This window comes from Betta splendens, chromosome 2 (assembly GCF_900634795.4).
Source record: "Betta splendens chromosome 2, fBetSpl5.4, whole genome shotgun sequence".
Classification (NCBI taxonomy): domain Eukaryota; kingdom Metazoa; phylum Chordata; class Actinopteri; order Anabantiformes; family Osphronemidae; genus Betta; species Betta splendens.
The window spans coordinates 6,175,297-6,199,355 of NC_040882.2; the positions used below are offsets into that span (position 1 = coordinate 6,175,297).

Genomic DNA, 24,059 nt, shown 5'->3' on the forward strand with positions numbered 1-24,059 from the left:
CTGCTTTCAATAAAGAATCAAGTGTGAATCCTCTGCCTTTAGTCTTGAGTCAAAGAGTCAAAGAGCAGCAACGAGGACACAGGTTATACAGTAAAGATGCTTTATAAACAATCTGTCTGTGTCCCGAATGTCTACTTCATACAGTATTACAACACTAGAGCATTAATTTGTGAAAACACTGTTTATACAAAAATACAAGTGAGGTAGTAAATTATATGAATAAATGTACATCAACACTGTCCCCGATATCTAACTACTGCACCACACACTTCATTTCCCACATGATCCTGGTGGACTGGACACAGAGCAGCTGGTCTCAGATCAGTTCACACTGAGAGTTGTCTCCATTGGTTCTGGTTCCTCTGTCAGTCAGTTGTGGATGAAGCTCTGCTCCCAGTAACATGGACCAGTCAGAACCTCCACACACACACACAGCTGCTGCTTCTACATCTGAATCATGACTTCCAGCTGCAGAGAGAATGAGAGCAGAGAGCAGATCAGTGAGTGTCTACAGAGACTCCCTTCATCATCTGTCACATCCAGGACAAAGAGCAGCAGGACTTCAGTCATGTTCACAGCACAAGTGGAGCAGCTGATGAGCTTCCTTTCAACTGGTAGAGCATCGGACTCGGAAGGCAAAGTCTGTGGTTCGATCCTTTGCACTAGAGCGCCAAATGCAGGAAACAAATTTAAGGGAAACGTTAACTAAAATATTAACATCAAGTCTGCACATTTCACTCCAGTCCACAGTAAAACAAACTGCTGAGTCATGGCTTTAGAGACGACTTCCTGTTGGTCCATCACAGACAGAGTCGCTGTGTGGTGACCAACATCTTCTCTGCTTTGAAACATCAGCTGACACAGAAACATGAGAAGCTTTGGAGCAACTAATGACAGAAGGACACAGACACAGATGTGATGACTGGACTTCAGCAGAGGTTCTGCTCCAGCACCACATGGTTACTACATGGAACCATGGTTCTATCAGCCAGACTGATCTCAGAGCTGTGACACACATGAACCTGATCAGTAGTTAGTGTTGATGCTACGACACTTTGATGAGTGACTGGAGCTTTACAGGAAACACTGGATCTCTGCTGTGACACTAACTGAGTTTAGTCCAATACTGCTGAAAGCAGCACAGACTGACTCCAACCTCTACTGACCTCAGAGTCTGCAGTCCATAGTCTGGACTCTGCACCAGGTCACGAAGACGCTTCACTGATGCATCCTGCAGGTCGTTGTAGCTCAGGTCCAGTTGTGTCAGATGTGACGGGTTGGACTTCAGAGCTGAGACCAGAGAATCACAGATGATCCTTGACAAACTGCAGCTACTCAATCTGAATAAAGAGTCAAGGATGAAAAAGTAGAAAACAAAGTCAGTTGACACCATTCAGTGTTTCATCGTGTGTTTGGAGCTGAAGACTCTTCAGTTTAGAACCAACAAGGTCCAAACAGCAGAACCAACAGGATGCAGGTTAAAACAATAACAACTCATTAATATTAATGACAACACGCTGCTGCTTCAGCTCAGACGTCGTTGTGCTGACACATTTATCTGAGCTTCTACTAAAGATCCTCATGAGTCCGAGTCAGGTTCTGGACACGTGACACGTTTATAGAAACAAACAAAAAACGTTCTGTTGACGAAACAACATCGTCACAGAAACATTTAATATTGAGAAAACATTTTTAAGAGTCAAACTGATGGAAAGAGTCAAACAAGCAGATCCAGAACTTCTGATTATAGCAACTTGGGTTTGAATATTTGGGTCAGAACCAACATGATGGAGCCTTAGATAAGTATTGGAGCATCAGCTACTGATCAGAGATTTGATATTTTCTGACATTTCATGTCATGACATGACATGTTTTTATTCTCTCTGGCTGAAACTGTTCACATCGTCAGGGAAACAATTTATGGGAAACATTTAATGCAGTCAAACGGATAGAAACAAACTAAAACTAAACAGTGATTGGACACAACCATAGAGGAAAAAACAGACTTTACCATGTACAGTACAGTAGACCCTCAGTGTGGATCAGTAGAACATTAGCCTCATGTGTCAGTAACACGTTCACATCACATTAACTCACACAGAACTAAAACATAGAGTCTGACCTCAGATTCTCCAGTCGACAGTGACGACTCTCCAGAAAACCACACAGACGCTTCACTCCTGAATCCAGCAGCTTGTTCCAGCTCAAGTCCAGTTGCTTCAAATGTGACGGGTTGGACTTCAGAGCTGAGACCAGAGAATCACAGCTGATCTCTGACAAACAGCAGCCAATCAATCTGAATAATAAATCAAAGATGAAACAGAAAACAAAGTCAGTTGAAACCAATCAGTGTCTCATTGTGTCGTCATGATTTTCTCTCAGATTCTTCAACAACATCTTTGTGTCTTTATTGTGATTCACTGGTTTGTTCCACGTCGTCTTGATGGAGACAGAAGCAACAACATGATCCTGACTAAAATGTTCCTGTCTAAACTCTGATAAACACCAGTGAACTTCAGGCTTCGTCACCACAGAGAACAGAGACACTGACTCCACACATGCTTTAGGACCAAAGTGTCTCCATAGGATCCTAGCTGTCAGTGACCTTTAACCTTCTTCACTCCTCTGGAACAGCTGTGCTTCCTGCTGCAGGTGATGGTGGTTCTGTGATGCTGCTAGGATTCATTTCCTCTTCTCTGCTCCTCCTCCAATCAAACATCATCCACTGTCTGTGGTGTTTGATGATCATTAATGAGCTTCACTCAACTATTTAGTTCTGTGTCCTGTTCTGAAGCTGCTGCTGATTCTCTCCTGCTTCTATTTGCTCCAAGCAGATTCTCTGTAGCTGCTTTATACAAGTGTCTTCATTTAGTCTAAGTCAGTTTTAAAAGTCACGGTCAAACATCCATCCATCCATCCATCCATCCATCCATTTTCATCCGCTTATCTGGGGCCGGGTCGCGGGGGCAGCAGTCTAAGCAGAGAGTTCCAGACTTCCCTCTCCCCGGACACTTCCTCCAGCTCTTCCGGTGGAACCCCAAGACGTTCCCAGGCCAGCCGAGAGACGTAGTCTCTCCAGCGAGTCCTGGGTCTTCCTCGGGGCCTCCTACCGGTGGGACATGCCCGGAACACCTCCCCAGGAAGGCGTCCAGGAGGCATCCGAACTAGATGCCCGAGCCACCTCAGCTGGCTCCTCTCGATGTGGAGGAGCAGCGACTCTACTCCGAGCTCCTCCCGGGTGACAGAGCTCCTCACCCTATCTCTAAGGGAGCGCCCAGCCACCCTGCGGAGGAAACTCATTTCAGCCGCTTGTATCCGTGACCTTGCCCTTTCGGTCATGACCCAAAGCTCATGACCATAGGTGAGGGTAGGAACGTAGATTGACCGGTAAATTGAGAGCTTTGCCTTTCGGCTCAGCTCCCTCTTCACCACGACGGACCGATACACCGACCGCATTACTGCAGCCGCCGCACCGATCCGTCTGTCAAACTCACGCTCCTTCCTTCCCTCACTCGTGAACAAGACCCCAAGATACTTAAACTCCTCCACTTGAGGCAGGAACTCTTCTCCAACCTGGAGAGAGCAAACCACCTTTTTCCGGTCGAGAACCATGGCCTCAGATTTGGAGGAACTGATTCTCATCCCAGCCGCTTCACACTCAGCTGCAAACCGCACCAGCGCACGCTGGAGGTCCTGGCCTGATGAAGCCAACAGGACAACATCATCTGCAAAAAGCAGAGATGCTATCCTGTGGTCCCCAAACCAGACCCCCTCCGGCCCCTGGCTGCGCCTAGAAATTCTGTCCATAAAAATAATGAACAGAACCGGTGACAAAGGGCAGCCCTGCCGAAGTCCAACATGCACCGGGAACAGGTCTGACTTATTGCTGGCAATGCGAACCAAGCTCCTGCTCCGGTTGTACAGAGACCGAACAGCCCTTAGCAAAGGGCCCCGGACTCCATACTCCCGGAGCACCCCCCACAGGATGTCACGAGGGACGCGGTCGAATGCCTTCTCCAGATCCACAAAGCACATGTAGACTGGTTGGGCAAACTCCCACAAACCGTCAAGCACCCTGCTGAGGGTATAAAGCTGGTCCAGCGTTCCACGACCAGGCCGAAAACCACATTGTTCCTCCTGTATCCGAGGTTCGACTATCGGCCGAATTCTCCTCTCCAGTACCCTGGCATAGACTTTCCCAGGGAGGCTGAGAAGTGTGATCCCCCTATAGTTGGAACACATACTCCTGTCCCCCTTTTTGTAAAGAGGGACAACCACCCCGGTTGTCCAGTCCAGAGGAACTGTCCCCCTCCTCCACGCGATGTTGCAGAGGCGTGTCACCCAAGACAGCCCCACAACATCCAGAGACTTGAGGTACTCAGAACGGATCTCATCCACCCCCGCTGGTCTGCCACCGAGGAGCTTACTAACTACCTCAGTGACCTCAGCCTGGGTGATGGGTGAGTCCGCCTCTGATTCCCCTGTCTCTGCTTCCTCAGCAGAAGGCATGTCGAAGGGGTTGAGGAGATCCTCAAAGTACTCCTTCCACCGTCCAATAACATCCCCAGTTGAGGTCAACAGCTCCCCACCTCCACTGAAAACAGAGTTGGTAAAGAACTGCTTACCCCTCCTGAGGCGCCGAACAGTTTGCCAGAATCTCTTTGAGGCCGAGCGATAGTCCTCCTCCATGGCCTCCCCGAACTCCTCCCAAGCCCGAGTTTTTGCCTCCGCAACGGCACGGGCTGCAGCACGCTTGGCCTGCCGGTACCCATCAGCTGCCTCAGGAGTCCTACAGGTCAACCATACCTGGTAGGACTCCTTCTTCAGCTTGATGGCGTCCCTTACCTCCGGCGTCCACCACCGGGTTCGGGGATTACCACCACGACAGGCACCGGAGACCCTGCGTCCACAGCTCCGAACGGCCGCGTTGACAATGGAGACGGAGAACATGGTCCACTCGGACTCTATGTCTCCCACCTCCCTCGGAATCTGGTCGAAGCTCTCCCGGAGGTGTGAGTTAAAGGTCGGTCTGACAGAGGGTTCAGCCAGGCGTTCCCAACAGACCCTCACAATACGTTTGGGCCTGCCAAGTCGTTCCAGCCTCCTTCTCTGCCAGCGGATCCTACTCACCACCAGGTGGTGATCAGTTGACAGCTCAGCCCCTCTCTTCACCCGAGTGTCCAAAACATATGGCCGAAGGTCAGGTGAAACGACTACAAAGTCTATCATCGACCTCCGGCCTAGGGTGTCCTGGTGCCATGTGCACTGATGGACACCCTTATGTTCGAACATGGTGTTAGTTATGGCCAAACTGTGCCTAGCACAGAAGTCCAATAACATAACACCATTCGAGTTCAGATCAGGGAGGCCGTTCCTCCCAATCACGCCTCTCCAGGTATCACTGTCGTTACCTACGTGTGCATTGAAATCTCCCAGAAGAACGATGGGATCCCCAGTTGGAGCGCTTTCCAACACTCCCTCCAGGGACCCCAAGAAGGCCGGGTACTCCACACTGCCATTCGGCCCGTAAGCACAAATGACGGTGAGTGACCTATCCCCCACCCGAAGGCGCAGGGAAGCGACCCTCTCGTCCACCGGGGAAAACTCCAACACATGGCGACTAAGCTGGGGAGCTATGAGCAAGCCCACACCAGCCCGCCGCCTCTCACCGCAGGCAACTCCAGAGTAGAAAAGAGTCCAGCCCCTCTCAAGGAGTTGGGTTCCAGAGCCCAGGCTGTGTGTGGAGGTGAGCCCGACTATTTCTAGCCGGTACCGCTCGACCTCCTGCACAAGCTCAGGCTCCTTTCCCCCCAGTGACGTGACATTCCATGTCCCAATAACCAGACTGGCCATCCAGGGATTGGGGCGCCCAGGCTCCCGCCTTCGACTGCCGCCCAATCCACTCTGCACCGGCCCCCTACGGTTCCTCCCGCGGATGGTGGGTCCACTTGAGGACGGCCCCACGTCGCTCCTTCGGGCTGTGCCGGCCGGGCCCCGTGGGAATAGGCCCGGCCACCAGGCGCTCGCATACGAGCCCCAACCCCGGGCCTGGCTCCAGGGTGGGGCCCCGGCTGCGCCGTACCGGGCGACGTCTCTGGCCTTGGTGGTTTGTCTTTCATAGGGGGGTTGTGAACCGCTCTTAGCCTGGCCCGTCGCCTAGGACCTGTTTGCCTTGGGAGACCCTACCAGGGGCATTTAGCCCCCGACAACATAGCTCCCGGGGTCATTCGGGCACACAAACTCCTCCACCACGGTAAGGCGGCGGTTCAGGGAGGAGCGGTCAAACGTCAAACATTTAAATCACATTTTCTATTTTAAAACAACCAACTAACACTTACTGACTTTTTACTTTCTTCTTTTAAGTCATTGAACAGTTGAACAGTCATCAGTCCTGAAGGTGATTTGATAATAAACCTGCAACAGTTTACATCACATTAAGCTCAGACAGAACTAAAACATGGAGTCTGACCTCAGAGTCTCCAGTCGACAGTGACGACTCTCCAGAAAACCACACAGATGCTTCACTCCTGAATCCTGCAGCTTGTTGTTACTAAGATCTAGTTGTGTCAGATGTGACGGGTTGGACTTCAGAGCTGAGACCAGAGAATCACAGCTGATCTCTGACAAACTGCAGTAACTCAATCTGAATAAAGAATCAAAGATGTGGATCAAAGCATTAATAATGAGTCAGATTTGTCCTGATCACTGATGTTTAGTCTAAAATGAGCAGAGTGACTTTGTGCTTGTGTTGTTGTGTCGTCATGATCTCAGCTTCTACACATCATCCACATGTCAGCACAACATTCATACACCTGTTGATGTCAGCACTGATTCACAAGCTGATGTTGACCTCAGTCACATCTGGAATCAGTAGAGAAGCTGATGTACTGAAACTCGATTGAAGCTAAATATTAGTTGTGATGATTTTCACTGATTCTTGTGATGAAGTGATGAATTGAAACCAAACAATACTGGGCATTTTCTGCAGCTGCTTCACAAACATCAGTGAGAAATGCAAGTGCTTAACTTTTCATCTTAAGGTTTCATCTCAGTCAACAAACACTTTGATGAAAACTCACCTAAATGAAGTGAAACTGCAGAAGAAGAATGTGATGAATGAGTTTCCAACCAGGATGGACCTGCCTGGTTCCACTGGGAACAAACACACACTCACTGACTGGCTCCTGTTTGGTGCCACCTTGTGTTTCTGTGCAGTGGTTGGGTTCTGATGAACTGGACTTTGTGCTGATGTGAACTGACTGTGTGGTGTTCACAGCTGGAAGGACCTGGGTTCAGCAGGAGCCTTTCTGTGTGGGCTTCTCATGTTCTCCCTGTGTCTGTGTGGGTTCTGTTCTGGTTCTGCAGTTTCCTGCCACAGTCCAAAGACCTGAAGTTCTGCTGCTTAGCTGCTGACTCTGAGCTTCCATAGGTCTGATTGTCTGTCTCTGTGTGTTGGACCTGTGATGGACTGGTGACCGGTCCAGACTGGACCCTGTCTCCTGCTGAGTGACAGCTGGGATCAGCTCCAGAACCATGCACACCCAAACAGGACCAATTGTTGGGATGATGGATGTATAGATGCAGAGGAACCACTGTGAAAACCACAACTGGACTTTTGGACTTGGACCAGTTCTGGTTGTTTCATTAGTCTGTTATAAAACAACTTTAGGATTTTTATGCCTAAGAAACAATTTGGGTTCAACATTCAAGAATATTGTTTTATATTGTTTTTTTTTAGTTTTAATGTTTAGTGTTCTTTCAGTGTTACCAAAGTGAAAAAAACTATACAGTAAGTGAACAAAAACTATTAACTCTCAGGAGCAAAACCTGCTGGTTCCCTGAATCAGAACCACAGTCAGAACCTAGAACCTAGAACAGTAACAGTCAGTGAACTGACCTCAGAGTCTCCAGTCGACAGTGACGACTCTCCAGAAAACCACACAGATGCTTCACTCCTGAATCCTGCAGGTTGTTGTCACTCAGGTCCAGTTGTGTCAGATGTGACGGGTTTGACTTCAGAGCTGAGACCAGAGAATCACAGCTGATCTCTGACAAACTGCAGTAACTCAATCTGAATAAAGAATCAAAGGTTAAATAGTAGAAAACAAAGAGACAGTTAAAACCATTCAGTGTCTCATTGTTTGTTTGAAGCTGAAGACGCTTCTGAAAATAGAAGTTTAGAACCTAGAAGGTCCAAACATCAGAACCAACAGGATGCAGGTTAAAACAATAACAACTCATTAACATTAATGACAACACGCTGCTGCTTCAGCTCAGACGTCGTGACTTCACTTCTTCAACTCTGCAGCTCCACCACTGGCTCCATCCAGACTCACTCATGTTGCTCTAAAACATTTATCTGAGCTTCTACTAAAGATCCCCATGAGTCTCACTCGGGTTCTGGACAAGTGACACGTTTATAGAAACAAACAGAAAATGTTCTATTGATGGAACGAAATTATCATAGAAACATTTCATACTGAGGAAACATTAAATGGGGTCAAACTGATGGAAACAAACTAAAACTAAACAGTGATGTAACAATCCACGTCTGGACTGAGATAACCTGACCTACATGTGAACTTAACTCCCTCATTGAAGAGCCTCTACGTCCTCTCCAGTCCCCAGAGATAAGGGACCCTGAACCTTTCTCCCCCACAGGATACTGGTTTCTATCACAACAGGCACCAATTGGCACCAACATCTCAAATGTCCATATCAAAGTACCATGAGTCCACTTTGTTGATCTACCTGTAAATCTTAAAGGATTCCACCTTTGCTTATCATTCCAAAAGGACAGGCTGTCACATTTATCACCGAGAAGCTGTCTCTCCCAGAACTGGGACCACCAGCCATAAAATGTGGAATGTGCTCATCAAGACAACGAGAGACTTCATTCGGACACACGTTCTGGTTCAGATGCACAACTTCCATGAAACTGATGCCATTGTATTTTGTGCACAAAATGTTTTATTTGATATTAGATTGGTTTCTGTGTGATGTTTAATGCCTGATCTACAGATTTGCCAGGAAATTCCTAAAGTCACAAAGGGACTTCAACTTATCACCACGCTTTCCTTTGTGTGAAGGCACAAAGTTGAAATACAGATACTCACCTTCTTCACTGCTTTTAATCTGTGCAACATACACATAGACTATGTCCACCAGCTACAATTAGGTATCCTCATTATTGTATTACATTTTTAAGTGTTACAATTGTTTAAGTAGCAATGTCCAGATTAGGTCATTTATAATTTGATTTTGCTCGCGTTTATTATTTGTGTATGTTAAGTGTTTACTTGTGTTACATAAGATAAGACCAGTCATGATGAATAACATTTCATTTGTTACAGCGTTTTAAGGGACCACATATAAGACCTTAATATTCTATGCATTTAATATTGCTGTTTAACCATTCTGACTTCTCTGCTTATTTGAGTGTCAGTGATTGTTACACGTGTATTGTGTTATGGTGTGATGGAACTTTGAGCTTGATGAAAAGAGGAAAGCTTAGTTATCACAATCCAAATCAAATAGTTTGATAATTGATCTGAAGAGGTGGAACTCTCACCACTGGTTGAAGTCATTTCTCCGCCCTGCAGTGACCACTGCCCCAGAGGTATTTAAACCAGTAACACCCTAGTGGATTCGGATTTCCCTCTATCTTCAAACTTCTTTCACCTCTTCTTTTTGCGTCGCATTACTTTTCTTTAATTTTTTCTTTATTCCTAAAATTTTGTAAACTTCTGTTAAACTTAGTTTCACAGTTTGGGCTTTTTGTTCAGGTTTTACTTTGAAAGGACGTCCTGTTTTCACCCACACCACCGCTGTTTCCACGCAATCACCGGTTCTATCATGCACACCTGACAATCATCAGTAATCAACACAGTTTTTAAGCACCAGCTCTTAGGGCAGTCAACTGCCAGATTGTTGTTAGAGATGGGGAAATCGAAGCCTCAAGAATCACTGAGCAACAATGACACAGTTAAGCTGAAATCGACACATTGCTCAACACCGTCACGACACAGTCAGAACAACCACATCTGCTGGTTGTGCGTGAGAACTGCTTGAGCAAACTGACCATCAAACCCTCGCTGATACATGGTTGTTCAGGATCACAGTCCATGTTTTATTGTCAAATAAAACTTATTTAATCAAAGGTGTGTAATTGTGTTTCTCTCTGGATAATAATGTATAAGTGGCCTTGATGTGGCAAACATGTTTGATGTCCGATGTTATTAGAGCTGTATTTTGTTCTACTGCAACTCTGTTTATTACTACATTGAGGAGACATGTTTGTCGGTTAGTTTAATCAAAGACCTTTATTTCATTTTATTTTTCCACAGAACATGACTTTAATCACATTCTACTATATATACTGTGATACTGTGTCACTGAATACTGACACCTGCTGGACCTTAAAAATCCCTACAGGCAACTTAGTTGACAGACTCATCTGACACTGATTTCATGACTTAATATATACAATAATATAATTTAAGTCATTGTATTTTATATAGTATTATTTCAAATCTTTATTTAAAAATAAATTTCATATTTTTAGACACAGTCGATAAAAAGTGGACATGTATCATAACGGCAACATCTAAGTGAACATATTGTGAATGAAGATGCCTTTTTTTGTTTTGTTAAACAAATTTGGTCTGCCTGCCCACTACAATGAGGAGATCTTGGCAAAGGTTATCTAGAAACAAAAAGATTTCCAAACAAGAAACAAATAATGCTGAATAACATGCCTAAAGTGGGTGTAGACAGCTGCTGTTCTGCCTGCAGTCTACTGACGCCCTCATTGCACTTGGACACACTGAGGTAGTTTTGTTAAAATAGGACAGTTCTGTCAAACAAATGCGACATTTAACCTGCATAAAATAATATGATTGGTAAACTAAGGGTCACTTTGAAATTAATCTGAATTCAGATAGATCAAGTGAAATCTTTTAAAAATTAATTAATTATTTTATTATTACACTTTCACGTTATTATGAAACTAAATGAAAAAAGACACCTTATTATTTGATATGAAATGAATTATAGATGAATATGACGATGAACGGAAAATGCTAATGGATTCCTTTTGGCAGATGCATCCCAACACATGCGCTGCCTCATAAACACAGTCTGGCGCGTCAGACAGTGACTGATACAGGAACTGTATTGGTCACGTGCTTTCCCAACGCGATACGCGCACCGACACAGTGTTTCGCTCTATGAGCTCGACGCATGTGCCGACGCATCGGTGTTGCCGGACCCATCACTAGTAATCAGAGATGGCATGTTATTGAACCCTGCCTGTCCTCGGACCTGAGACTGCCTGACCCTCTGTACCTTGACCCAGCGCTTACCTGTGTATGACCTCGCCTGAACCTGTTTTTGTCTAATAAATCCTTTTTACCATCACCTACAACTGTCTGAGCCATGCATGTGTGTCCGCCACCTCAGAAGATCTGACACTTAGAAATACGTATGAACAACGAATTTTGTTATGTTAAAAAAATCATCAAGAAACTCTGCGCAACTCAAAAAATTACAACCAGTCCTTAATCGACTCGCTATTTTTGATCGAACTAATTAAATTAGATTCCAGCCCGTTTCCCTTTTGGGCGAGTTTAAGCAGCGCTGACGCTCTGAAACACCTTGAAAGTCCAGCCTGGCTGACTGTTTCTTCGTTGAACCCGAGCCGTCATCATCACCGCGGGCGACGACTTCTGGCCCAGAGGCCGTGGCACCTGGACCAGAGAGGGCACGCCTGCTCAACCAACCAGTAACGGGAGACGCTGCACAGCCGTGCAGCCGTAAGACGTCACCGTCTTACAGCGCCTCCCAGTCGAGAGCGCCCTGTCGTCCTTAAACGGAACTAAAATCCGAGTGATACTCTGTGCCTCCACCCAGTGGCCGATTTGGTTAACTGAGTCAGAAAGCAGGCATTCCAGCAGAGCAGCCCCAGTGCATCTCAGAGTTGGATCTAAATAGCCTTAAGTGTTAACAAACGCTGTTTTGCTTATGACTAGTCACAATTAATCCTATTTACTCACTTTGGATTGAATCATACATTGTATGACTTTAATGAGTTTTTTTAAGATAAAATTAATGCATAGGTAACTGCTGATCTTCGAATATAGACTGCAAATACTTTGATATTGCAAACTATTATTGAATTTCTTTTGAGTGGGCTAAATTACCTTTGCGATATTATTTTTTTTTTGTTTTTTTTGCTTATTCTATTTGATTGATTTTTACCTGTTATCTTTGATTGCCATATTGGGTATAGAACTTTTCTTTAAAAAAAAAAAAAAAAAAAAAAAACTTCCATAAAGAATTTAATTTATTTGAGCTACTCTAGTTAAAGAAACGTTTGAATTTAAATAATTGATTAGGTGCCTCCTCACCTGTATAAAGATACAATAAGGAAGAAGTAAACTTTTTGTGATCAATTGAGAACCACTCAATTCTAGAGAACTGCTGACCAACCTCAGTAACCAAAACACTGGTAAAATGGAGCCAACCAGTGAGTTGAAAAACCCGAATACCAGCATGTCCAATGACCCTAGAATAGATATCCGGGTCGCCACGGAAGAAGCATTAAATGAGCTGACCCAAGCTTTTGTTCCTGGATACATGACAGAAATCCAGAGATCTACGGTGAAGGAAATTGACAACCTGTTAGCAGACTTCACTGCTGACGCCCTAACCCAGTCCTTGAACGAAAAGGACAAGATAACAATGCTGGAACGGATGGCCATGATAAGGTCCATCCAGTTAAAACAAACACACCTACTACTAGAGAAGGAACGACTAATCCAACACTTGCGCCATCAATTGGTTGTTGCTGAAAACAAGACATGCGAAACGAAATGCCTCCAAGAAAAACATGAGAAAGAATTAGCTAAGGATAGAAGAGATCCTGATTATTCTTTTGAAATAGGGAAGACACACACTTCCCATGATGCCTTTTTCCAGCAAACAAAAAGGGACGCAATCCCTCCCAAGGAGGAGGAGCCGCCACTTGCCGTGCTCCATTCATACTTCCCAACTGAACCACTGAGAGCAGAATATTCGCACAGAAGCTCATCACCAGTGGTTGCAAACGCATTGCCTCTTTCCCCTCTAGGTCAAAACACACCACAAAGACCTTCTATGAGAGATTTGGATAAAATAGCACGCAACATCATGCACTTTGATCCCAGTCCTGGTGGTTCTCATGATACAACTGGCTACTTAAAGGACATCAGCTTTTACCTGCAAAGGTATCCACAGTCTACAACCTATGATAAGTTATATCTTATCAAATTAACCTCGAGTCGTGATGTTAGCAGTTTCATTGAACGACAACCCAGCATAATCAGAGATGATTATGACCTGCTATGCGATGCTCTAGAGCGGGAATACAGTGAGACTGTCTCCCAATCTGGACTAATTGCAGCTATTGTTGTCAAGCAAGCCCGTCAAGAAGATCCTCAGGCGTACTACCGACGCCTTCTTCGAGCCTACTTCGGCTCTAGAAATGAACCAGGAATGGAGGAAGACCTGAACTTCAAAACACTTTTTATCAAAAACCTCCATCCTGCTACTAGCAGTCATCTTGGCATTTCAGCAAATCCACGCAACTCCACCAGCCAACACCTACGTGAACTGGCATCGTTGGGGTTTGCAAAACATAAAGAGATTAATCCAAAGAATCCTGAGCCAAGTACTGTGTTCAACATTGACACCAAACATTTGCCTCTGAGATTAGAAGGAGCCTATGATGGTGGCTCAAAGGACACCGAAAGAACTTCCTGGAGATCTCATCGACCTCAAGATAGTGAACCATACAGGTTTCAGAAAACTAACCCATGGCGTAGCCATTCCAAGTCATCTTGGTCTGACAAAAGGCCAAATTCTATAAGGTATCAAAGGGAACATACTTCCCCTGCTTCCCTTGAAGATCGACCTAACCCTCAGCATGGAAGTGACTTCCGAATGCAAAGGGGGGACATAGGTGAACGACCACACGCACAGAACAGTTACCATCGAGTTTACATATCTCCTGGTCCTCCTTGGCACAAATCCTCTAAGAAGGAGAATAGAAATTGTTATGTGGAGAACAGAAACACCCCACATGAGCCCCACTTTGACGCCTCGGGCCTCAATGAAAAGGACTTGGAGACACTTGAACAAGTTGCCCAAGACCTCAGAGAGAAAAAGAATAGAACAGCCGATGTTTTGGCCAAGCCCAGCCTAAACCCCACATGTGGGGCTGAGACACCAGAGTCTCCCAGTGCAGTCTTGGTAGTTCAGCTGGACTCTAATGAGGCACCCAAGGATGATGATCCGCTCATTCCAAGTGACCCGCCCTCCTTACAATTTCTTGGGTACCTCACTAAAAAGGGGGTTGCACGAAAGCCCCACTTAGCAGTCACTCTGGAAAACACCTTCAAACAGGAGGCTCTTCTTGACACTGCTTCAGACATCACTTTAATATCTACTGCACTGCTCAACAAACTGACTTCAGTGATGCAGCAGACAGGCAAACAGCTTACACTGCATCCATGCTCCCTGAAGATTCAACCTTATGCCCCTACAGGGACCATCCTTACAGCCATGGCTTTGATCCATGTGTCTATTGGTCCAATGAAGTTTGTTCATCCAGTATACGTGTCATCCCTGGAAACGGTTTCTCTATTGATAGGCCAAGACCTACTCAACCGCTTGGAACCAGTAATAGACCTCAAGCATTCCAGAATCTGGGCACAAGTCTGTGACCCTGTGCCCCTCCCGCACAACCAGCCCACAGAGGTCCAATGCTGCACCCTTACCGTTGTGGCGCCCCCAGACCCCACTAATCGGGCTGATCCATTGACCAAACAAGGCGCCATCCTAGGCTTGCCTGTACACTCGATCTAGAACTGGTTGGAACTATTTTACGGCATTTGCAAGTCATTGTGCTTTATCATGTGCCTACTATCGTATGGCTCCGACGCCCTCACTCTCTTTTGGTCGTGGTGCCTCATAGCCAAAGGGGGGTAATGATGATGTAGGCCCATGACCCTCCACGCGCAAAACACAGATGAATCAAAACTACACGCAACACTCTTCAACAAGTGGCATACAGGCCACATAGGAAGAACGATCTAACAGATTATAACCAGAAAGCTTCCCACCAAAAGTTCCCAAGTGGGGGACAAGCCCACTAAAGAACCCAAAGTAATTCATTAGTGGTCATTGTGTTGTTTTGTTGTTTGATTTTGTGAACTATGTACTAAGTGGGGGACACGCAGACAATCCATCAAAGTTGATTAAAGGATGATAATGATATGACATGCTACCATCTTTGATCTGAACAATATGAACAACGTTGAAATTTCTGACTTCCTCAGTAAACACGTGGTACAGTGATAAAGGTAACCTTATCTGAATTTAGCATGAAGATTGTTCAAACTATTAATGTAAAGATAATTGAGAATATTAAGGAGTCGTTTGACAAGCCCAGGCTCCAATTCGGTTTAGTTCGTAGGCGTGATTTAATGCAGGCGCCACTGTAGTAACTTTAAAAGTCTAGGTTACATGCTGAAATTCTGAATATCTTATCTCTGCTTTCTAAAAGCTCAAATTGAAGATCAACAAAAGGTATTACCAGCTTGAAAACTGTTTGGCGATGATGCCACAAAACCGGAACTTTGGAGATCATAACAGTTAGATTTTTAGAAACCTGGAAAGAATTTTTCTTCCTCTTTCCCTTCTTTTTCCTCCTTAAGATGTTCTTCACACATATACACAGTACATACACACATACATATAGGTAACAAAGGCACCAGCTTAGTCAGTAGGAACCTGACTAATTGATTATAGCATGTAATGGCAGATTTGTTTGTTTTACTAGACCTAATGTTAATTTTTCTTTACTAGGCTATTTGTTGGCCCTCTTTCGCCAGATATTTTTCCTTTTGATGTAGAAGTTTCTTTACTACTAGTACACTGAAATGTTGCTATGTAACCACCATTGGTTAGAATGTTATTAGTACTGAGTCCCACTCTTTCAATAGTTCCTTTGACATCCCATGGTTATAGGACAGGTTTTCCCCTTCGATTTTATAAGGGTATACAAAAAAAAAAAGTAGAGAAGCACCAGTCTACTCATGGGATTAGAATGTTCCACAGGTCCTGTCTGCCAGTCTGCCATCCGTGGATGCCTGGAAGTACCTCACGATGATCTCCATCTTCATTCGATCAGCGTGAGCTAAGTGGGGGAATATGTAGCAATCCACGTCTGGACTGCGGTAACCTGACCTACATGTGAACTTAACTCCCTCCTTTGAAGAGCCCCTACGTCCCTTTCAGTACCCAGAGATAAGGGACCCTGAACCTTTCTCCACAACAGGAGACTGGCTTCTATCACCACAGGCACCAATTGACGCCAACATCTCAAAGGTCCATATCAAAGAACCATGAGTCCACTTTGTTGATCTACCTGTAAATCCCTCAGGATTCCACCTCTGCTTATCATGCCAAAAGGAGAGGCTGTCACATTTATCACCAAGAAGCTGTCTCTCCCAGAACTGGGACCACCAGCCATAAAATGTGGAATGTGCTCATCAAAGAGAACGAGAGACTTCATTTGGACACAGGTTCTGGTTCAGATGCACCAGAACTTTCAACTTCCATGAAACTGATGTCATTGTATTCTGTGGACAAAATGTTTTCATTTGATATTAGATTGGTTTCTGTGTGATGTTCAATGCCTGATCTACAGATTTGCCAGGAAATTCTTAAAGTACAAAGGGACTTCAACTCATCACCATGCTTTCCTTTGTGTGTAGGCACAAAGTTGAAATAGAGAGACTCACCTTCTTTACTTCTTTTAATCTGTGCAACATACACATGGACTATTTCCACCAGCTACAATTTGGTATCCTCATTATTGTATCACATTTTTAAGTGTTACAATTGTAGTAATGTCCAGATTAGGTCATTTATAATTTGATTTTGCTTGCATTTATTATTCGTGTATGTTTAGTGTTTACTGGGTGTTGCATAAGACAAGACCAGGCATCATGAATAACATTTAATTTGTTACAGCATTGTAAGGGACCACATATAAGACCTTAAGATTCTATGCATTTAATGTTGCTGGTTAACCATTCTGACTTCTCTGCTCATTTGAGTGTCAAAGTGATCATTACATGTTTATTGTGTTATGGTGTGATGGAACTTTGAGCTTGATGAAAAGAGAAAAGCTTAGTTACGTATCCCAGATTTAGGAGCGATCCAAATCAAATAGTTTGATTCCTGATCTGAAGAGGTAGAACTCTTCACCACTGGCTGAAGTCATTTCTCCGCCCTGCAGTGACCACTGCCCCAGAGGTATTTAAACCAGTGACACCCAAGGCAAAACAGATTTCCCTCTATCTTCAAACTTCTTTCACCTTTTCTTTTTGCGTCACATTACTTTTCTTTAATTTTCCTTTGTTCTTAAATTTTGTAAACCTAAGTTAAACTTAGAAACACGAACGAACAACGATTTTTGTAACGTTAGAAAGTCATCAAGAAACTCCGCGAAACTGAAACTATTACAACCAGTCCTTAATTGACTCGCTATTTTTGATCGAACCAATTAAATTAGATTCCAGCCCGTTTGCTTTTTGGGCTAGTTTAGTAGCGCTGACGCTTGGAAACACCTTGGAAAGTCCAGCCTGGCTGACTGTTACTCTGCTGAACCCGAGCCGTCATCATCACCGCGGGCGACGATTCCTGGCCCAGAGGCCGTGGCACCTGGACCAGAGAGGACACACCTGCTCAACCACCGGTAACGGGAGACGCTGCACAGCGGCTACAGCTCCAAACTAAGGCAAGACGAACATCTCTGATCCTCTGAGAAGTCTGGTGTTTCTCAAAGCGCTAAAATCGAACATTCCAAATTGATCAGTTATCCTTAGATTTGAATTAGTTAGAGACAAATACTCTTTTCTCTTGATCAAAGCCATCACACACTCAGGTCTTGACCATTCTTTGGGTTTCACTCATTGATTCATTCACTGTTCATCATCTCATTCTGATCGTTCTCTCATTTTCTGTTCTGTTTATTTGAGTATTTCCATATTATGTTATTCATATATCCAGTAGTGTTAGATTAATAAAACGTTAAAAGGAATCTGGTTTTGTGTGCATTGTTCTTCAGATTTAAACAGAGGTCACTGAACCGCGACAAGAATTCACGGCATAAGAGACTGATTTGGTTTTATCACAAGAAAGTGGTTATTGTTGTTCATGAGTGGTAACTCATTGAATTGATATCTAGCTTTGACTAGATTAATACAAGCGTGGTTTCAGCTTTAAAACAAACCTGGTGCCCCAACTTCGAGGTATATTAATGTTTTGCATTAATATCAAACTATTAATAATTTGAATCCGCTACATACTGTACATCTACACCACACGAGAAAACCACCACTGACGAAAAGAATTGAGAAGGACGACCCTCGCTGTGCTCACACACGCACTGAGGCGAGGCTGCGTTGACCGTCCAGCTAAAGGTGTGAGCCAAGCGCCGCCTGAAGCTGCGCCGGTGAATCACACTATCAGACCATACATCTACACACACGCTCCTGAGAAAACACACACACGAGCAGCCTTGAGTTGCCGACGCTGGACGACGTGTAGACTCTTCACATCACGGGAGTGACAGTGACTCAGACGACATTGGGAGGAAACCTGGCGGTGATAACGAATCCCAAGTGTCTCTGTGATCAGCTGATCACAACCTGAAGAACCCCAACAAACTGTCAAGGTGTCAACACACAGGTTGGAAACACCACTATTCAACAGGAAGAAGAAGACATTGATTGTGACCCTGTTGTTCTGATCTTCATTGTATGTTACTTTAATATTTGCTCTAAATTGTGTGGTTGATTTACATGTATACCTCTCTGTGATTTTATCCACTATTTTTAAACAAAACATTTTATGCTTCCACTTCATTCACACTTTGACACAAATTTTTATCTTCCACTGACACAAAATGACATTCACCAGACGAAACACGCTAAAATATATCATATCAACCATTGCGGTGACATGTGTGACCTTCCCGTACTTCTGGAGGACTCACACATTTGTTCACTATAGATCCAAACGCGACATTAAGGACCCTAAAGCTTGGCAGCTTGCCCAAAACTATGTAAATCAGAACCCCACAGGAAACTTATGGTTAGTGTACCTCAAGTACACTTCTTAAACACTCACAAACAATTCATGCACAGCATGTGCTGTCGCCAGACCCGATCTCATGGCTGTGCCCACTCCCTTTAACAGCAGTGAGTGTTACAACGAGCGACAACTGCACAATAAGGACACCGGGTGTAGATACATTACACTGCGGACCCCAGCATTCCAAGATGTGATCCGTCCTGCAAATGCGCGCCTTGCACAATCTGGGCAAGGGTATGGAGATGTACAGTCCCGTCACACATAAGAAAGTAGAGGTGGCCGACATCAAGGTAACAAAAAAGGAGCCCGCGGCTCCCTTGTATTACACGGTGTGTACCACGTGTCAGTTCGAATGCGTCCCCTCCAGCCTCGACGGAGGAATAGATGTAGGCCATTTTCCCAATTGTCACCTGACATGGGACGTCTCCAACACACACGGGCGTAACCCTGAAGACCATGTGATTCGGTTTGCAGTTCCAACTCACACCGATGCTGCCCCTTTACCCTCATATACATATAGGATCAATAATGTCTCACACGTTGCCCCATCCTCCACCGACTTAGTCCAGCAAAGGAAGCCCTTGTCTGACATGTGGTGGCTCTGCGAGGATCACCCTAGGGCCACCTTACCAACCAATTGGACCGGCACCTGTACTCAGGTAGTGTTCCTCACGGGGGGAATACACCTTTTGCCCTCAGCTCCACAGAAACACTCACGCACCAGGCGCAGGGCTCCAGGCGGTTCCTTGGATCCTGACCTTTACATAGATGCAATAGGCGTACCACGAGGAGTGCCGGAAGAGTTTAAGGCTCGCAACGAGCATGCGGCGGGGTGGACGAGTGCTATTCCCTTTATGGGCCCCATAATAGAGGTTAACAAGAATTCGGCCTGGATCAACTACCTTTATTACAATAAACAGTGTTTCATCAACAAAACTGCGGGCGGTATGAGAGGCATGTCTGGGCAGCTGGCTCCTACGTCTCAGATGACTTGGCAGAATAGAATGGCCCTGGACATGTTGCTAGCGGAGAAAGGAGGTGTCTGCGTTATGTTTGGAGAAGCGTGCTATACTTTTATCCCCAACAACACTGATTCTAATGGTACTGTGACGAAGGCTATCGAGGGCCTTGAGAGTCTTAGAGACGAATGGGCAAGAAACTCCGGCGTTGATCCGTCCCCTTGTCGCTGGCTAGACCAAACTTTTGGAAAATGGAAATCAGTTTTTATGTCGGCAATAGTCTCGCTTATCATCTTAATGGCAGTGATCATGTTGCTTGGTTGTTGTGTTATTCCTCTGATTAGGGGTCTCATCATGCGCGCGACATCAGCGGCGCTTTTGTACCAAATGTCACAATGCACTACAGTACCTTCAGGGATCTGATGCTGACTCTGTAGAGGATGATGTTGACGTTGATAACGAGGACCACAAAGATGACTCCGATGATGATGGTAGTGACACAGAGACTGACTCCACAATAGTTTAAATCAACATATAACCCTCTTCCCATTTTTGCTTGACTGAACATGATCTGATTGATTATAGGCTTATGTCCCTGTCTTTCCAAAAGCTCATAAACAAGGGTTATTCTAGTATAACTATCCACAAAAACAGCTCACAATCTTTTATCCCTACGCCATTTACATTTTTATACGCAATACATTTAACGAATCATTTTTAAAGAATCCTTTATTACTACAGAATGAATGCCACGATTGACAATTTTTATTCTTTTAATGTTTGATTAATGTGTAATCAAAAGAGGGGAAATGTAATGGAAAAATTGTACTTTAATGCTTCGTGGGTTCATTTCTGACTCTATATAGTGACCATGCATTCTGTACTTGTTGATTATGTCACGAACGGCAAATAAAGGACCCAAATGCACAGCGCCAGGACACGATGCGTACGGTGTAAAAATGTGGGTTTATTCCAAAAAAGCGAAGTCACAGGGCAGTCCGGGTCATACACAGATTAACCAAAGGCTCAGATCTCGGGGCAGAATCGGCAGGTGTAGACAGGTTCAAAACAGGCAGAGTTCGGCAACAGAATCAACTTACAAAACTGGGCAGGATCAGGCGAGAAGCAATGGTCAGAAAAACATAACTGGTTCGACAACGGAATGTGCTAAACTGGAGAATCTGCGGAGAACAATGAATCAACGATCTGGCGGAGAACTAAGGCGACAGGTGGTGGTTAAATGCAAGAAGTTGATTACTGATACCAAACAGGTGTGTGTAATGAGGACCGGGAGTGAAGCGGGAACTGCTGTGGTGTGACAAGAAACGGAAGTGCTTACAAAATAAAACCGGAAACTGGAATCAAAAACAGAAAAGTCCTTTCAAAATAAAACCAAGAACGAAAACCTGACAGATTAGACCCCAAACTGAACATTCTCAGACAGACAATCTATCTCCCTCTCAAGGTGACCGATTGTTCATGGCCTGTGTCTGCCTTTTAACCCTGGGCTCTGGCTCCTTTCTGTCTGATGCCTCACCAGACCCAAGGCTGTAACCTTGTGTATTCCCTGTGTAATGTGAACATCTTCACCCACAGTATGAGAAGGAGATTCCACCAGGTCCAGAGAGAAAGGTTAAAAGGCAGAGACAACTTGAGGATCGTGGGCTCTTTGCATCACACCTTCGTGGTGTGTGCACTGATCTCCCAGCTGGTTTTATATTTGCTTTCCCCATTATTTTTATTTTCTTTATTATTTCAATAAATCGCACAAAAAGACAACTTTCTCTCATCTGCTTCTTTATGGAAAATTTCCACCACAAGAGGTACAGACAGGGCGGCACGGTGGGTAGCACTGTCGCCTCACAGCAAGAAGGTTCTGGGTTTGATTCCCGGAGGCGGCCCTGGTGCCTTTCTGTGTGGAGTTTGCACGTTCTCCCCGTGTTTGCGTGGGTTCTCTCCGGGTTCTCCAGCTTCCTCCCACAGTCCTAAGACGTGCATTAGGTTGATTGGCTTCTCTCCATTGCCCGTAGGTGTGAGTGTGTGTGTAAATGGTTGTCTGTCTATGTGTTGCCCTGCGATGGACTGGCGTCCCGTCCAGGGTGTACCCTGCCTCTCGCCCATAGCCAGCTGGGATAGGCTCCAGCACCCCCGTGACCCCGCACTAGGGAGTAAGCGGTTTAGAAATGGATGGATGGAGGTACAGACAACGTTCCACTGTTTTATGGAGTGTGACAGACTGCACAGTCTTTTCAGGTTATTATCTGCTGTTTTTAACTGTTTTAAGGTAGATTGGAACATGATTTTTTCATCTTTGGTGCCAGTTACAGTAAAAATGATGCCATAAAGTGGCAGCTGCTGAATTTCCTGTCAGGGCAGGTTAAGATGGCGATCTATAAAAGTCCCACCTCAGTCTTCCTGGCTTTTGGTCAGGGCCAGAGTTTGGGTAGATTTTAATTCTTACAAGGCCATGAATAATTTGTTTGGTTTTATTGATGAGTGGTGCTATGGAAACATTACTTGCACTGTGATAGATGATGAATTGGTCTTTAGTATTTAATGATTTCTTATTAATTATTTATTCCTGCACTGTGTTTATGACATTGTGACTGTTAGTTGCTGAACTGCTGCTTATGTGAATATTTAAACTGGACAACTAAAATTTTATAAAAAATCTCTCTCTCTCTCTCTGAGGCTGTGTGTGAGTGGGAGCAGGGCGACTGTCAGACTCACTGACGTTTTTCTAAACTTTTTGCTTTTGTACTTTGTTAATATTTTTCCACGGTGGTGTTTTTTGTAGTTTTGTTCATCAGTGGGGTGTGTAAATAGGTCGGGTAGGGGTTTAGTTTGTTGTTTTTTACCCGGCGTCGGCCTGAAGATCGCCGCTGCCCCCGTGTTTCTGTGGACGAGTGTGTGGCTGCTGTGGTCGCTTAACTCAGCCTCAAATCGGCTGCGAGGATGAACGGAGCAGAGGTGATTTTCCTTTTGTAAACTTTTTGCTTTGTACTGTATTAATATTTTTTGTGGTTTTGTTCATCAGTGGGTGTGTTAATAGATCGGGTAGGGGTTTAGTTTGTTGTTTTTTATGCTTTTTACCGACCTGTTTACCGCCGCTGCTTCTCACTTTTCCGTCAATGAATGTGCGGTCGCTGTGGCCGCTGTCGTCGGTGCACAAAGCATCAAGTCGCCGCCAGGATGAGCGGCTCGGTGGTGATCTTCCTGACAGCGTTGAAAACGTGACCTCCGTGGTTCAAAGCAGCGTCGTCATTAGCGACTCATTTGTCCCCGTGTTTCCTCTGACGCAGCCCGCGAAGAAAGTGACTGTGTCGAACATTCCACCATTTATCAGTGACGAACTGCTGAGTCGAGAACTGTCCAGACACGGCAGCATTGTCTCACCTTTCAGGAAGCTGCCATCGGGATGTAAACAAGCAGAGCTGCGACATGTGGTCTCACACAGGAGGCAGACGTTAAAAAGGAGGAGGACCTGAACCTGGTCCTCAGGCTAAAAGTTGATGAGTTTGATTACATCCTTTTGTAACATCTGAGACCATGAGGTGCTTTGGTTGTGGGAGAGAAGGACACCTCATCAGGGTGTGTCCTGAGAAGTTCACGCATGAACAAAGGGAACACGGTGAGGAGGAGGAGGCAGCAAAACGGGCTGAAGGTGAAGCAGAAGCAGGTGGACAGGAGCAGGGTGGAGGTGGTGCTGGGCAGCAGGCGGAGGATGGTGTGGATGCTGGTGAACAGGAGCAGAGTGATGGTGCTGAGAAGCAAGCGGAGGGTGGATCAGAACCACAGCGAGGTGATGGACACGGTGCAGGGCTGCGTGAACAGGCACAGGGGCCGATCAAGCAACAGCCCCTGGAGAACAGGTTGTGGTGATGGAGGATGTGACGG

General features: G+C 45.2%; 1 protein-coding gene across 13 annotated transcripts in view; it reads right to left on the bottom strand.

Moving 5' to 3' along the window:
• Positions 1-24,059, bottom strand: part of LOC114851105 (NACHT, LRR and PYD domains-containing protein 12-like) — a 166,759-nt gene that overhangs the window by 40,043 nt on the left and 102,657 nt on the right. For 4 of the 13 annotated variants that reach the window (XM_055507081.1, XM_055507082.1, XM_055507083.1 and 1 more), the window contains 5 exons: positions 7,898-8,071; positions 6,470-6,643; positions 2,123-2,296; positions 1,167-1,340; positions 84-468 (listed from right to left, as the gene is read on the bottom strand). The exons of 3 other annotated variants lie outside the window; for them this stretch is intronic. In XM_055507081.1, coding sequence (XP_055363056.1) covers positions 456-468; positions 1,167-1,340; positions 2,123-2,296; positions 6,470-6,643; positions 7,898-8,071 — 709 coding nt within the window. In that variant the 3' untranslated portion in view covers positions 84-455. Of the gene's footprint in view, positions 1-83; positions 469-1,166; positions 1,341-2,122; positions 2,297-6,469; positions 6,644-7,897; positions 8,072-24,059 lie in introns of those variants that run through there. 6 more of the 13 variants (XM_055507079.1, XM_055507084.1, XM_055507077.1 and 3 more) reach the window with 3 other exon arrangements.